General features: G+C 41.3%; 1 protein-coding gene across 1 annotated transcript in view; it reads right to left on the reverse strand.

Moving 5' to 3' along the window:
• asap1a (ArfGAP with SH3 domain, ankyrin repeat and PH domain 1a) overlaps positions 1-13,273 on the reverse strand; it is a 220,738-nt gene that overhangs the window by 102,260 nt on the left and 105,205 nt on the right. Inside the window, exons 5-6 of the mRNA XM_060932545.1 lie at positions 9,195-9,340; positions 755-829 (exon numbers count right to left, since the gene is read on the reverse strand). Of these exons, the coding sequence (XP_060788528.1) occupies positions 755-829; positions 9,195-9,340 (221 nt within the window). The remainder of the gene's footprint in view (positions 1-754; positions 830-9,194; positions 9,341-13,273) is intronic.

Consider the following 13,273-nt stretch of genomic DNA (forward strand, 5'->3'; position numbering starts at 1 on the left):
TGAATACTAATTTTCGAAGTGACGTAACTTCGAATGGCTTTTTCTGATCTGCTCGTTTTTCCGACTATTTTCTTTCACAAGTTAATACAGGGAATGGGAGTAGAATTACATTTTCACATGCAGCATGCATATGCTACTCGGAGTGAACTATGATATTTCAAAAAGAGCCAGTATTAAACGTTTTTGGTGGAAGGGCACCTTTAACCTATTTAGTTTTTGTTTTAGAATTACACAACTTTTTCAGTCTTTTGTTTCCCAACTTTTCTGAAACGTGTTGCTGACATTAAATTTAAAAAGTGAGCATGTATTTTTCAAAACAAAACAAACCCAATACGATTTCTCAGTTTCAACATTTGATATGTCGTCTTTGTACTATTCATTGAAATATAGGGTTTCCATGATTTGCAAATCTTTCTTTTCTTTTTTACGCAGTGTCCTAACCTTTTTGGAATCGGGGTTGTACATTATAATAAGAGTAAGCATGTCTGGATATTGTGACAATGTAATATCATGAAATGAAAGTGCGCACACACACACACACACACACACACACACACACACACACACAGTTTACTGGTAGTAACAGGAGCCATTAGTTTTGTATGCCACTATGTAGTGCACTCTCCAATTTAACACAAGTGAGATTTACAGTACTCTCCAAAGGCACTTGTTTAAAGTCAGGATGCTGTAAATCAGCCTGCTCTTTATAGAGCCTTCTGTCCAAATTAGAGCAGGCTGGCAGCAGGAACCTCACCCCTTTCACTCCTTTCAGGTCGCCTTTAAGCAGAGAGTCCAGGGTGAAGATCACATTGTGGCTGAGGCTCTGGAGCTGCAAATGGAGGAGAGGAATCAAGGGTTACATTCATACGAAAAAAAGCTCACTTCTGAAATTTACCCGCTGGACGTATATATGTTATTTACCAACTGGGAGGTCCGTATCGTGAAATACCATGACCGAGGTCAGTATTCAAGGCCGAGGTCACGGTATTTCACCATACGGACCGACCTTAAGCTGGTAAATAATATTTTTTTTTTCTTTACCAAATTCTAACAGAAAACGAGAGCGCCCAAAAGGGAAAACCGAGCCGAGCTGCCATTTTGAATCCTCATTCACGGCTGTAATGCAAATGGCTTCCTCCTCGGTATACAAGTGCACTTCCATGGCAGGAAAAAAACTACATTTTGCCGCCTATGTAGTCCCCTATTTATACAAATAGGAGTCATTCAGCCATGTTTTTGCTCGGCGTTAGCAACAGTTAGAGGTTTTTAGCTTTCTCCTGAAATGTTCTCTTTTATTTCTTCTTCCTCAGGGCAGTAAAACTCGCTTTCACTGTGAACACTGTCGTTATCGCTGTCCATGCTGTAAAATTAATGCTATTCTCCTGAGAAATGCTGGCAAAATTTTATAAGATTTTTGATAATCTTATAAATAAATTTTATTTAAAAAAAAGATAAATGTTGACAAAAAATACTACTATGTTTGTTGTTGTGAACGAGCGAGTCGCCAGAGGTCCGTAACTGGGGTCCGCATCGTAGGATACGGACCCGCTCGCCAGCCAATCAGAGCGCAGGATTTGATGGAAACTGGACCGCGAAAAAAATAATATACGTTACAAGACCAGGCAGAGAGATATTTGACAATTGTATAGTTGCCCGTAAAAGTGCGTGCACTTTCACACCTTCTGGTTCGTTTCTGTTTGTTAAAAGCAGAGCAAAGTTGGTTCATTTGCCAAAAATGTCTGAGAGGGGTGTCAGGGTGAAAAGTCACTTGTAAAGCTTGTTAATTTCTTGACCATAAATACAGCAGATAAACATCTCTTTTACATTTGCTTTTACAAGTATGCTTAGAAAAAAAAAATCATCACCGGAAACATCGCATCCAACACTTATTTTATCTTTTGTTCGTCGACCCAAATGTCCAGAACACTGTAATCGCATTTCTGCAGCACTACAGCTCTGTCCTTTAGTTCAGCCAAAATACACATCATACAGTACCGGTGAAAAAAGTTTGTACACCCCGACTCATTCATAGGTTTTTCCGTATTTTGACCATTTTCTACATTGCAGAACAATACTGAAGACATCAAAACTATGAAATGACGCATATATGGCAAACAAAGTACATTTCATGTTTCAGATTCTTCAAAGTATCCACTGTTTACCTTGACGCTTTGGACACTATTAGCATCATCTTAACCAGCTTCATGAGGTAGTCACCTGGAAAGCTTTTCAATTGTGCCTCGTTAAAAGTCAATTAGTGGATTAATTTCTTGCCTTCGTAATGCGTTTGAGATCAAATAGTCAACAATAAATAATGAAAATACAGTAAACAGCCCGATTCCACAACTGCAGTAAACCATATTACACCAAGAACCGCTCAACTAAGGCTACATTTACATTAGACCGTATCTGTCTCGTTTTCTTCGCGGATGCACTGTCCGTTTACATTAAACCGCCTGGAAACGCCGGGAAACGGGAATCCGCCAGCGTCCACATATTCAATCCAGATCGTGTCAGCTCCGGTGCTGTGTAAACATTCAGAATACGCGGATACGCTGTGCTGAGCTCTAGCTGGCGTCTCATTGGACAACGTCACTGTGACATCCACCTTCCTGATTCGCTGGCATTGGTCATGTGACGCGACTGCTGAAAAACGGCGCGGACTTCCGCCTTGTATCACCTTTCATTAAAGAGTATAAAAGTATGAAAATACTGCAAATACTGATGCAAATACTGCCCATTGTGTAGTTATGATTGTCTTTAGGCTTGCCATCCTTCCACTTGCAAGTGGTAAGTGATATGCGCTGAGATCACCCACACAGCGGCTCAGTCCCGAATCACTGCTCGTGCGCTATATTCGCACGCTCTGTGAGCTGCGCAGGGCCGGAGTGCGCACCCTCCAGAGGGCACTCGCTGTTCAGGGCGGAGTGATTTGGAGCGCAGGATGCCTGCGGAGCCGAGCGTATCCGTGTATTGGTGTTGCTGTGTGCACACTAATCGTTTTAAAAACGTTAATCTGATGATCCGCTGATACAGTCTAATGTAAACATGGGCTAAGTAAAGAGAAACAACATCCATCATTACTTTAAAGGGGAACAGAGGGCAATATATAGAGTAAATATAACAATAAAACACACATTAACGAACCTTATTCAAGACTTAGAAAAATTTTTTGTTCTAAGGTTGGAAAGTTATAGTGTTTTGAAAGTAGCTCGAGCAAACTATTCCCGCAGTTTGAACAGCCCGCCATGATATTAATTTTATCCAATCAGAATGCACGTTCATTTTCTCTGCGTAACACTCATGACGTATGTATGTGCCCAGTTGTGTTGGCTCACTGAGGTTGGGAATAGCACATGTGAATCGGAAAGTAGGATGAATTGTAAGTGAACGGCTACACAATGCCACAGTGTGTTGCTTTCGGGTGTAATAACAGGACTGATGGAAAGCATAACGATCCTCCAGACGTGTCTTTTCACTCGTTTCCGCTGAAAAACACCAAGCGAGTTCGAGCTTTCTTCTCTTCTTTCGTCATCACCGGAGTCGAGAGTACCTCTCCTAGGTTCAAACTGGTACCCTTCTAAGCCATAGCCTGCTTGCAGTGTGTCTTGCGGGATCTCTTCGTATGATTCGACAGAGCTGTCGCTTTCACTTGATGCGCCCGACGCCATGATTACACGCTTCTCTCCTAGTGCAGTGGGTAGCGCTGACGTCACGGTCTTTTAAAAATGGCGACTCTTGTGCCGTTTAGCGTACCGACTATTACAGTAAATCCTGTAATACTGGCCTCTATTCCATTACTGGCCGGGACTCTAATATTGGCCGGTCTCGCTGTCGGAGGAGGTAAATAATGGCCGGACTCTAATACAGGCCGGGGCTATAACCAACGATATTTCTGAGATCATAGTGGCCTTACACAATCGTTCCGATCTGAAAGACAATTGTGATCAGTGGCGCCGCCAGGCGTATGGCCGTACGCACTAGGCGTACCTTGGGGAGAGAGATATTTTTTTTTAATTATAATTGTTACCTGAATGCTTTGGCAATGCAACATAATTTGAGAAAGAGAGAGAGAGAGAGAGAGAGAGAGAGAGACGTGTGTGTGCCGGCGCATTTGCGTGCTTCAGGAGTGGGCGGGGTGTGCGTGACCAAGAAAGCTCATTGGTCAATGCAGATATACTTTTCTTGCACCACTGAGATTCTCTCCAGTTTTGAGAAACGGAGACAGACAATCGTCAGTAGTCAGAGCTTGTGCGAGAATTTATTGAGAAGCGAGTCAAAAATGAGTAAACGAACCCTGAAACAAACGAGCTTGTTTCAGACTTTTACGAAAAAGTCCAAAAGCAGTGATCCAGGGGTGTCATCTGCTTGCCAGTCCTCTCCAGTATCAGCTAGTAACACGGCACCGGCAGCTTCCACTCCTCCGCAACCTAGCAGCAGTACGCTGCAGCTGGATGCGAGCTCAGTTCCTTTGAGGAAATTGCCTTCATCTACCTCTGAGTTTGAAACTAGCCATACATCCAGTGAATTTCATATAAGAACACCTACATCTCCCCATGTCCCTTACGATCAGAAGCAGATGGTTGCTCCACCTTGCTGACAAATGAGCCATCAGATAGCTTTACTAATGAGCCACGAGTCAGCCCGCTATCACTGACATCAGATTTATCAGACATAGGTAAACTTCAACCAGATGCCTTAAAATGTGCACCGGACTCTGTAAAGCTCAATGTCCTACAGAACCGCTTCAAACCAGACAGAGGGTGGGTGGCTCCTTCTATTCTGATTTTCGGTAAACTCAGAAAAATACCCGAGGAGTTTTTCAACGAGTCTCTGTACCCCACGTTGCGCTACAGTGTGTGTCAGAGTCGTGCGTGCGGTAGTGCTGAGCAAGTTCACTAGATTCTAATCGAGGCTATAAAGAGTTTATTGTTTATTGTCGTGTGTAGTTCACATATGTTGTTCAAATATCAGCCTGTGTTCATGGAAGGCTATTGTTCAATTTCAAGTTAAAGTTCTATCGTTGTTTTGTGTATAAGCCTATAGATCGACTCTTCATAGAAACTGCAGCACGCAAGCGTTTTTTTTTTGGGGGGGGGGTCGGGGATTACACCGCTAGTGCGTACCTTACAGTTCAACCCTGCTGGAAAGGATGTCTGAATTACCGGTATTTGTTGATAATGTTCTGTATACCGTTATGGTAACTGTACTTTTTCAATAAATGAACCTATTTTATAGGTTCAAATAGACACAAAATCTCGTTTTTATTCATTCCACTGGTAGTCTGTTTTGCTCAAATAGAAATAGAGGCCTGCCTCTAATTCTGGCCTCCTTCCAATAATGGCCTGGACCAAGATGCACTTGAGTGAAATAAAGGCCCCGGCCTATATTAGAGGATTTACGGTATATTTACAATTACCAAGATATTTCGTTGTTTTCTAGTATATGAATTTGATAGAATACTTAAGAATACCTTACTTTGTCACATCAGCAACTGTATATATTATATTTGGTACCCCTTTAAAGTGCATATTCTGGACCATCTCATCTCATCTCATCTCATTATCTCTAGCCGCTTTATCCTTCTACAGGGTCGCAGGCAAGCAGGAGCCTATCCCAGCTGACTACGGGCGAAAGGCGGGGTACACCCTGGACAAGTCGCCAGGTCATCACAGGGCTGACACATAGACACAGACAACCATTCACACTCACATTCACACCTACGGTCAATTTAGAGTCACCAGTTAACCTAACCTGCATGTCTTTGGACTGTGGGGGAAACCGGAGCACCCGGAGGAAACCCACGCGGACACGGGGAGAACATGCAAACTCCACACAGAAAGGCCCTCGCCGGCCCCGGGGCTCGAACCCAGGACCTTCTTGCTGTGAGGCGACAGCGCTAACCACTACACCACCGTGCCGCCTATTCTGGACCAATTTAGTGTTTTCTTATATGAAAAAATGTCTCTTTACACACTCCTCCAGAAGGGTAATTTTGCACAAGGCCATCTGTCTACAGCAGAAAAAAATAAAATAAAACGCATCTGGAAAAATCCCAAGGGAGTCTGGAGCCAGATTCGTGACGTCACCTGCGGAAGCGCCAGCAGGCTGCGCGAGCTTTGGACGGTTTCAGTGCACAGCCTGTGTAGACCAAGCGCTCCCATTTCTCTCTCATTGTCCGGTCTTTTGGGAAACGATGAGTACTAATCCCATCAAGATTGGTGTTGCTACACCCTCCTACGATACATCTGTTAACCATTTTAATAATTACGCGATAACGTTGAAGAAATTTGCCGAAAACCACCAGGTCGTTTTCTCATAAACAAACCAGCGCTGACGTAGGATTCAGAGGGAGGCGTCCCGCACGCGACGTCACGAAAATCAATGTTTGCCGGGAAATCCAAATGCCAAGTTTTTTCAGAGGCGGACCAATTCACCTCAAACGGCTTGATTTCAACTGAATTTTTCTGGTATTGCGCAAGGTACAAAAATGGCACAAAATGCAAAATGTGACAGATATTTGACCAAAGTTTAATATAAAATAGGAGAATTACATTGATCTCGCGCCTGCATTTACCCGTGATATGCACTTTAATTCGTTAAGTGTCTTTTTTAAAAAAAATAAATATAAAGAAAAAACATTGAATTTGAAAGCGTCTCCAAACTTTTGACTGGCGCTGTATTTGGTTCTCGTCCTGCAGTGGGCTAATTCAGGATTAAGTCGCTTTCTCACTGCAATCAATCCTCGCTACAGTTCACTTGAAACCACTTCGCTCAGATGCTCTCAGATTGGCTGCTCCACACTCGAGTTCGACTGCTGCGGCCAAGAGATTTGTTGAAGCCGTTTATGTTTTTCTGTGCAGCACACAAGTGACCGTTAACTCTGAAGCAGCTATTCGTAACGGATTTTGCCTTTCTGTTCCTCATTAGATCAGCATCATTACAGTAATGCAAAAACAAAGCTAGTTGTGTGCTTTTTTTAAAAATGCTCTTCCTTAGCGTGAGCATGCTAGCTGTTAACATATTAGCATACTAGCTGTTTGCATGTCACTGTGGTTACCACACTAATGTTATGTTAGTGTGTTAGCCTTAGCATGTTAGCATGCAAGCTGTTTGTATGTTAACATTAGCGTGGTAACCATATGTTCGCATGTTAACCTTAACATGTTAGCATGCTAGCTGCTAACATGTTATCCATTAACATATTAACATTAGCTTAAGTGTGTTAGCATGTTAGCCGTTAGCATATTAGTATGCTAGCTGTTAACATATTAGCCGTTAGCATATTAGCTTAAGCGTATTAGCATGTTATCCGTTAACATATTAGCATGCTAGCTGTTTGCATGTTAGCTTTAGCAGGGTAACCACAGTATGTTAATGTTAGCCTTAGCATGTTAGCATGCTAGCTGTTAACATGTTATCCGTTAACATATTAACATGCTAGCTGTTAACATGCGAGCTGTTTGTATGTTAACATTAACATGGTAACCATAGTATGTTCGCGTGTTAACCTTAGCATGTTAGCATGCTAGCTGTTAACATGTTATCCGTTAGCATATTAACATATTAGCTTGTTAGCCATTAGCATATTATCCATTAACATATTAGCATGCTAGCTGTTTGCATGTTAACATTAACGTGGTAACCACAGTATGTTAGCCTGTTAACCTTAGCATGTTAGCTGTTAGCATCCGTTAGCATGCTAGCTGTTAACATGCGAGCTGTTTGCATGTTAACATTAGCGTGGTAACCATATGTTCACATGTTAACCTTAACATGTTAGCATGCTATCCGTTAACATATTAACATATTAGCTTAAGCGTGTTAGCATGCTAGCTGTTCACATGTTAGCCATTAACATATTAGCATGCTAGCTGTTAATATGTTAGCTGTTAGCATATTAACTTGTTAGCCTAAGCGTGTTAGCATGCTAGCTGTTAACATGTGAACTGTTAGCATGTTAACCTGGTAACTGGTAGCATGCTTGCTGTTAGCATGACCATTCTGACATGCTACCTGTTAGCACAGACCTGGGCATTTTACGGAACCGCGGGCCGCATCCGGCCCTTTGGTTCATTCTGACCGGCCCGCGTAAGGTTAATTAGAAATTACAAAATAAACGTATTTTCTAATTTTACCTCATGCATGGACTGAATGTGCATTGCTTGTATTTTGAAGTTGTGTTCAACAAAAACGCAACGCGCGCGACATGAACATGACATGAAATCCCACGAAACCTAATCTCGCGATAACTACTTCCGTAATTTGTCCAGACCAACCACAAACTTGTACGTCTTCCTTCAAACGGTCCAGCCAATCACATCGTGTGACGTCACCAGCAAGCGCCGGAGCCGATCTGATACCTACACCGAATCGACTGATGATCATCTGTCAGCTGTGCTTCGCATCTCCACCTCAGACCAACAGAGACTAGATTTCTCTCACTGAACAAATAAACTGAAACACCAAACGAGGTGATTAGACTACAAATGTGGGCATCATTATTATAATATGACGTATCTTGCTTGATATTTGGAGTAGAAAGACAATATTGTGATGTCTTTATTGTGTTTTGGGGTGAATGTAACTGAAAAAAAAAAAAAAGGTACAAACGTTCACATTTTGTTAACCATTGTTTTGGGAAATTTGATTGAATAAATGACATTTTTTGTAAGGCAACCTCATTTCTTCCATACTCTTACCAGTCTTAGCAGCTTGTAAAAACAATGATATTTACTGCTTTATATAAAGAAATACAATTAATATTATGCAGAATTTAGTTCAGCCTTTTGGTCCGGCCCTCCACAAAATTTTCTGTTTCTCATGTGGCCCCATGGAAAAAATAATTGCCCACCCCGTGTTAGCATGCTTGATGTTAATGGTTTGCTGTATCAGCAAAATCACGCCGTTAGCGCAGCCATTTAGAACCAATTTTAGAGCACGAGGTCTCATGTCTGATTCAGTGACTGTTGGTGACCCTCTGCTTCAGCTGAGCAAGCACACTGCATTTTCTCTGCGGAAATGCAGTCGAGTTTTAAATGCTTTTCCAGCTGCAGTGACCAAGCAAACTGAAACAATTGTTGGTTGCGACTAGAAACCCCTGGTCTTATTCTGCTAAATAAACTTCAACCTGACATCCTGCAATGATTAAAACGATCGTGAGAAACAGTAAAAAGGTGACTCAAACGTCTCACCAGGTTTTTGAGCAGAGCTGCTAGCTCTTTCACCAGACTGGAGAACTTGATGAAGGCGGCCCCCAGGTCCGAGCTGTCCCGGCTCATGAAGTTACTGCCGAACTTGTCCAGAGCCTGTCCGTAATTCTCCTCATTCTGCACGTGCTCTGAGAAGAAGAAAAAAATGATACATCACTGTGTATTATTTATCTATTTTATACCATGGTGCTGTTGAATTCCTGCATCTGATTGGTCAGAAGGTTAACGTATCTACAGGAACAGCTATTTCACGGAAACCAATCTAAGAATAAAGAGATGAGAAAATATGCTGCGATTTAACAGAAAAACATACAGGTCAGATTTTTCTAAGGAGATGTTTAGGGACATTTCTATGTTCCTGTGTCAGCATTCAATAACGGTCAGTCAGAGGTATAGAAAGAATAACACACTTTGGGACACCTTGAAAGAAAATAATCAACTTTGGGGTGGTGACAGTTACTCTGCTTTTCATCAGACCATCCCGATTTTGATTCTTTCCTACAACAGCACACCTCCCAGGGTTGCATTCTTTATATAATATAAAATTAATAATAAATTTGCCCCATCTTTAGGAGACTGCAAGATCTGGCAATGGGCTGGAAACCAAGAAAGCCAAACTGGCCATGCTCTCTGAGTGGGAGGGACAGGATACTGTCTTGCCCCGTCAATCACAGCAACACTAGCCAATCATGGGCATCTGTGAGCTCAGATATGCAGAAGAGGGTAGATAGCACCTTCCTTCAAGTGTGTTATGCTGCCCTGTGACACAGTACAAGCCAAAAAATAAATAAAAGAATCTGGCTGGATTCACGTGTCTCGAAGAGTTAGTCTTCACCCTCCCCAGTCGGTAGATGTCATATAATAGTGAAAAGCTATGACTGTTAGTTCTGCTATCAATCATATGGATGCACTCGTACACTGCAACAAATTTTCAAGGCTTCATCGGCTACGTTCGACAGCAGAAGAAAACATGCCCTTGGAGTAAAATGTTGAAGAAAAAAAACTGGAACAGGACATTCTTATAAAATAACAAAACTGGTCAAATGCTAGTAGAACACGTGAAAAAAAAATACACAATGATTTTGTTCGAGTGTATGCCATGATGGGTTTCAAATCAGCGCAATAACAACCAATTTCAGTATAAATACACTGGTGATTATAGGAAATCGTGAGTGCTGATTGGTTGAGAAATTAAGATTATAGACCCCTTGCACTGATGTCACACTTACATTAGCAACTGTCGCTACCGTGGACCTGGGGAACAAGCGAGCTACCGTATGTTTGCATTCTGAAGCCAAACGGAGATGTCCGGTGTCTGTTGCTGTTGTCCGAAGACAACTACAGCTTAAAAAAAAAAAAAAAAACCTCTACTACCGGATTACTCGGATAGTCTAAGTCAGAAGGAAGTGAAGGATATATATACGCAGAAAATAGAGTTTATTAGCAGTTCTGATCCGTACAGAATTCCTCAAAATGACTGGAGTGACAGTGCAGATTTGTGGCATAGCGTTAGCTACATGTTGGAATATACCTTCTTTTTCCTTAAGAGTCCCGACACGGAAGAACGGTTAAAAGAAGGAAAAAAAAAAACACAAAAGCAAGAAAACCTTCTTTGTGTAAAGACTTTTTCCCGACATCAGCTTTTGGGAACAGAATGTTGCGAAAGCCAAAGCATTTCCTCTCAAAGGACTCCGACCTGAACTGTGGGCTAGATGGTAAGCTATTCCGGCCCTCCGTGTCTCAACAACCCCAAGGACATCTAGTTACAGAGCTACTAGTGCATCTCAAAAAATTAGAATATTGTGAAAAAGTTCAATATTTTCCATCAGTTATTTAAGAAAGTGAAAATGTTATATATTATAGACTCATTACACATAAACTAAAATGTTTCAAGCATTTTTCTATTTTAATTTTAATCAGTATGGCATACAGTACAAAAACATTTTTAAAAAAAACTCAAAATATTAGAATATTTCATTTCGAGTTTGAGTAAAACAGTATGAACACAGTGTATCTCTCGGTCTAGTTCAGTACACACAACCACAATCATGGGGAAGACTGCTGACTTGACTGTTGTCCAGATGATCACTGATGCCCTCCACAAGGAGGGTAAGCCACAAAAGGTCATTGCTGAAAAGGGTGGCTGGAAAAGGTGCACAAGCAACAGGGATGGCCGCAGTCTTGAGAGGATTGTCAAGAAAAGTTGATTCAAGAACTTGGGAGAGCTTCACAAGGAGTGGACTGAGGCTGGTGTCAGTGTATCAAGACCCATCACGAACAGACATCTTCAAGAAAGGGGATACAACTTTCGCATTCCTAATATCAAGCTACTCCTGAGCCAGAGACAATGTCAGAAGTGTCTTATCTGGGCTAAGGAGAGAAAGAAATGGACTGTTGCTCAGTGGTCCAAAGTCCTCTTTTCAGATGAAAGTACATTTTGCATTTAATTTGGAAATCACGGTTCTAGAGTCTGGAGGAAGAGTGGAGAGGCACAGAATCCAAGGTGTTTGAAGCCCAGTGTGAAGTTTCCACAGTCTGTGATGATTTGGGGTGCCATGTCATCTGCTGGTGTTGGTCCACTGTATTTTATCAAGTCCAAAGTCAACACAGCCATCTACCAGGAGATTTTAGAGCACTTCATGCTTCCATCTGCTGACGAGCTTTTTGGAGATGCTGATTTCCTTTTCCAGCAGGACTTAGCACCTACCCACAGTGCCAAAACTACTACCAAATGGTTTGCTGACCATGATATTACTGTGTTTGATTGGCCAGCCAACTTGCCTGACCTGAACCCCATAGAGAATCTATGGGGTATTGTCAAGAGGAAGATGAGAAACACCCGACCCAAAAATACAGATACGCTGAAGGCCACTATCAAAGCAACCTGGGCTTCAATAACACCTCAGCAGTGCCACAGACTGATCACCTTCATGCCACACCGCATTGATACAGTAATTCATGGTAAAGGAGCCCCAACCAAGTATTGAGTGTATAAATGAATATACTTTTCAGAAGTTGGACATTTCTGTATTGTAAATCCTTTTTTTGATTGATCTTAGGGAATATTCTAATAATTTGAGATACTGGATTTCTGATTTTCATGAGCTATAAGCCATAATCATCAAAATTAAAACAAAAAAGGCTTTAAATATTTCACTTTACATGTAATGAATATAGAATATATGAAAGTTTACCTTTTTGAATTAAATTATGAAAATAAAGGAACTTTTTCACGGTATTCTAATTTTTTGAGATGCACTAGTATTTGTGCACCATCATTTGTACAGTGATATTTATTGTTAAAACAATATCTGGAGTGTTATTATTTGTAAAATAGCAAAATATCTTGCTCTAGACTTTCAATGTTGTAAGATTTTAATTTTATCTAAAAGTGGATGGTACAATAATTACAAACGCTAACAGAATCAGCACATTCCAGTTGTAGCTGCAGTCATACAGTAACTATAATCAGCCTTGTAATAATAATTTCAGTAAACGGTTAATGTTCGGTTCCCTCTTCATTTATTCTCGATTCAAAAGGCACAACTGAGTCACACGTTGATCAGTGCGTAACAGACGCTAACAATTTTATCCAAAATAATTTTCCTGCCTTAGTCGATTTATTTCCATTTCACATGTGTACGGCTGTTGTAAAGTTCAGTCTGTGTGGTTTTTTTCAGGCTTGGCTCCTCTCGTCGTATTCTCTTTAACCACTCGTTTCTTCATCGTTCTTAAAGCATTTGCTTCATTTTGTTACATTTTTTCTTGATAGCAGGGAGACGGTAATACCTTTTATCTATTTAAACAACCAAAAAATGGCGTAAAAATGAACCATACTGAAGACAGATTAGGCCTTGCTTACACAAAAGATGGTGTCTGTTTGACCCCCAGGTGAAATTATCATGTGACATCATGTGAAAGGCAGCTATTTCTCAGTAATCACCTCGAGCGACTCTGCAAAATGGCTGCCAATCGCTTCGTCACCATAAGTGGGGAAGAATTACAAATGATGAAAGAAAATGCTGTTCCTAAAAGCACTAAAGATGCTACGAAGTTTGGTC

Source organism: Neoarius graeffei, chromosome 1 (genome assembly GCF_027579695.1).
Source record: "Neoarius graeffei isolate fNeoGra1 chromosome 1, fNeoGra1.pri, whole genome shotgun sequence".
Taxonomy (NCBI): domain Eukaryota; kingdom Metazoa; phylum Chordata; class Actinopteri; order Siluriformes; family Ariidae; genus Neoarius; species Neoarius graeffei.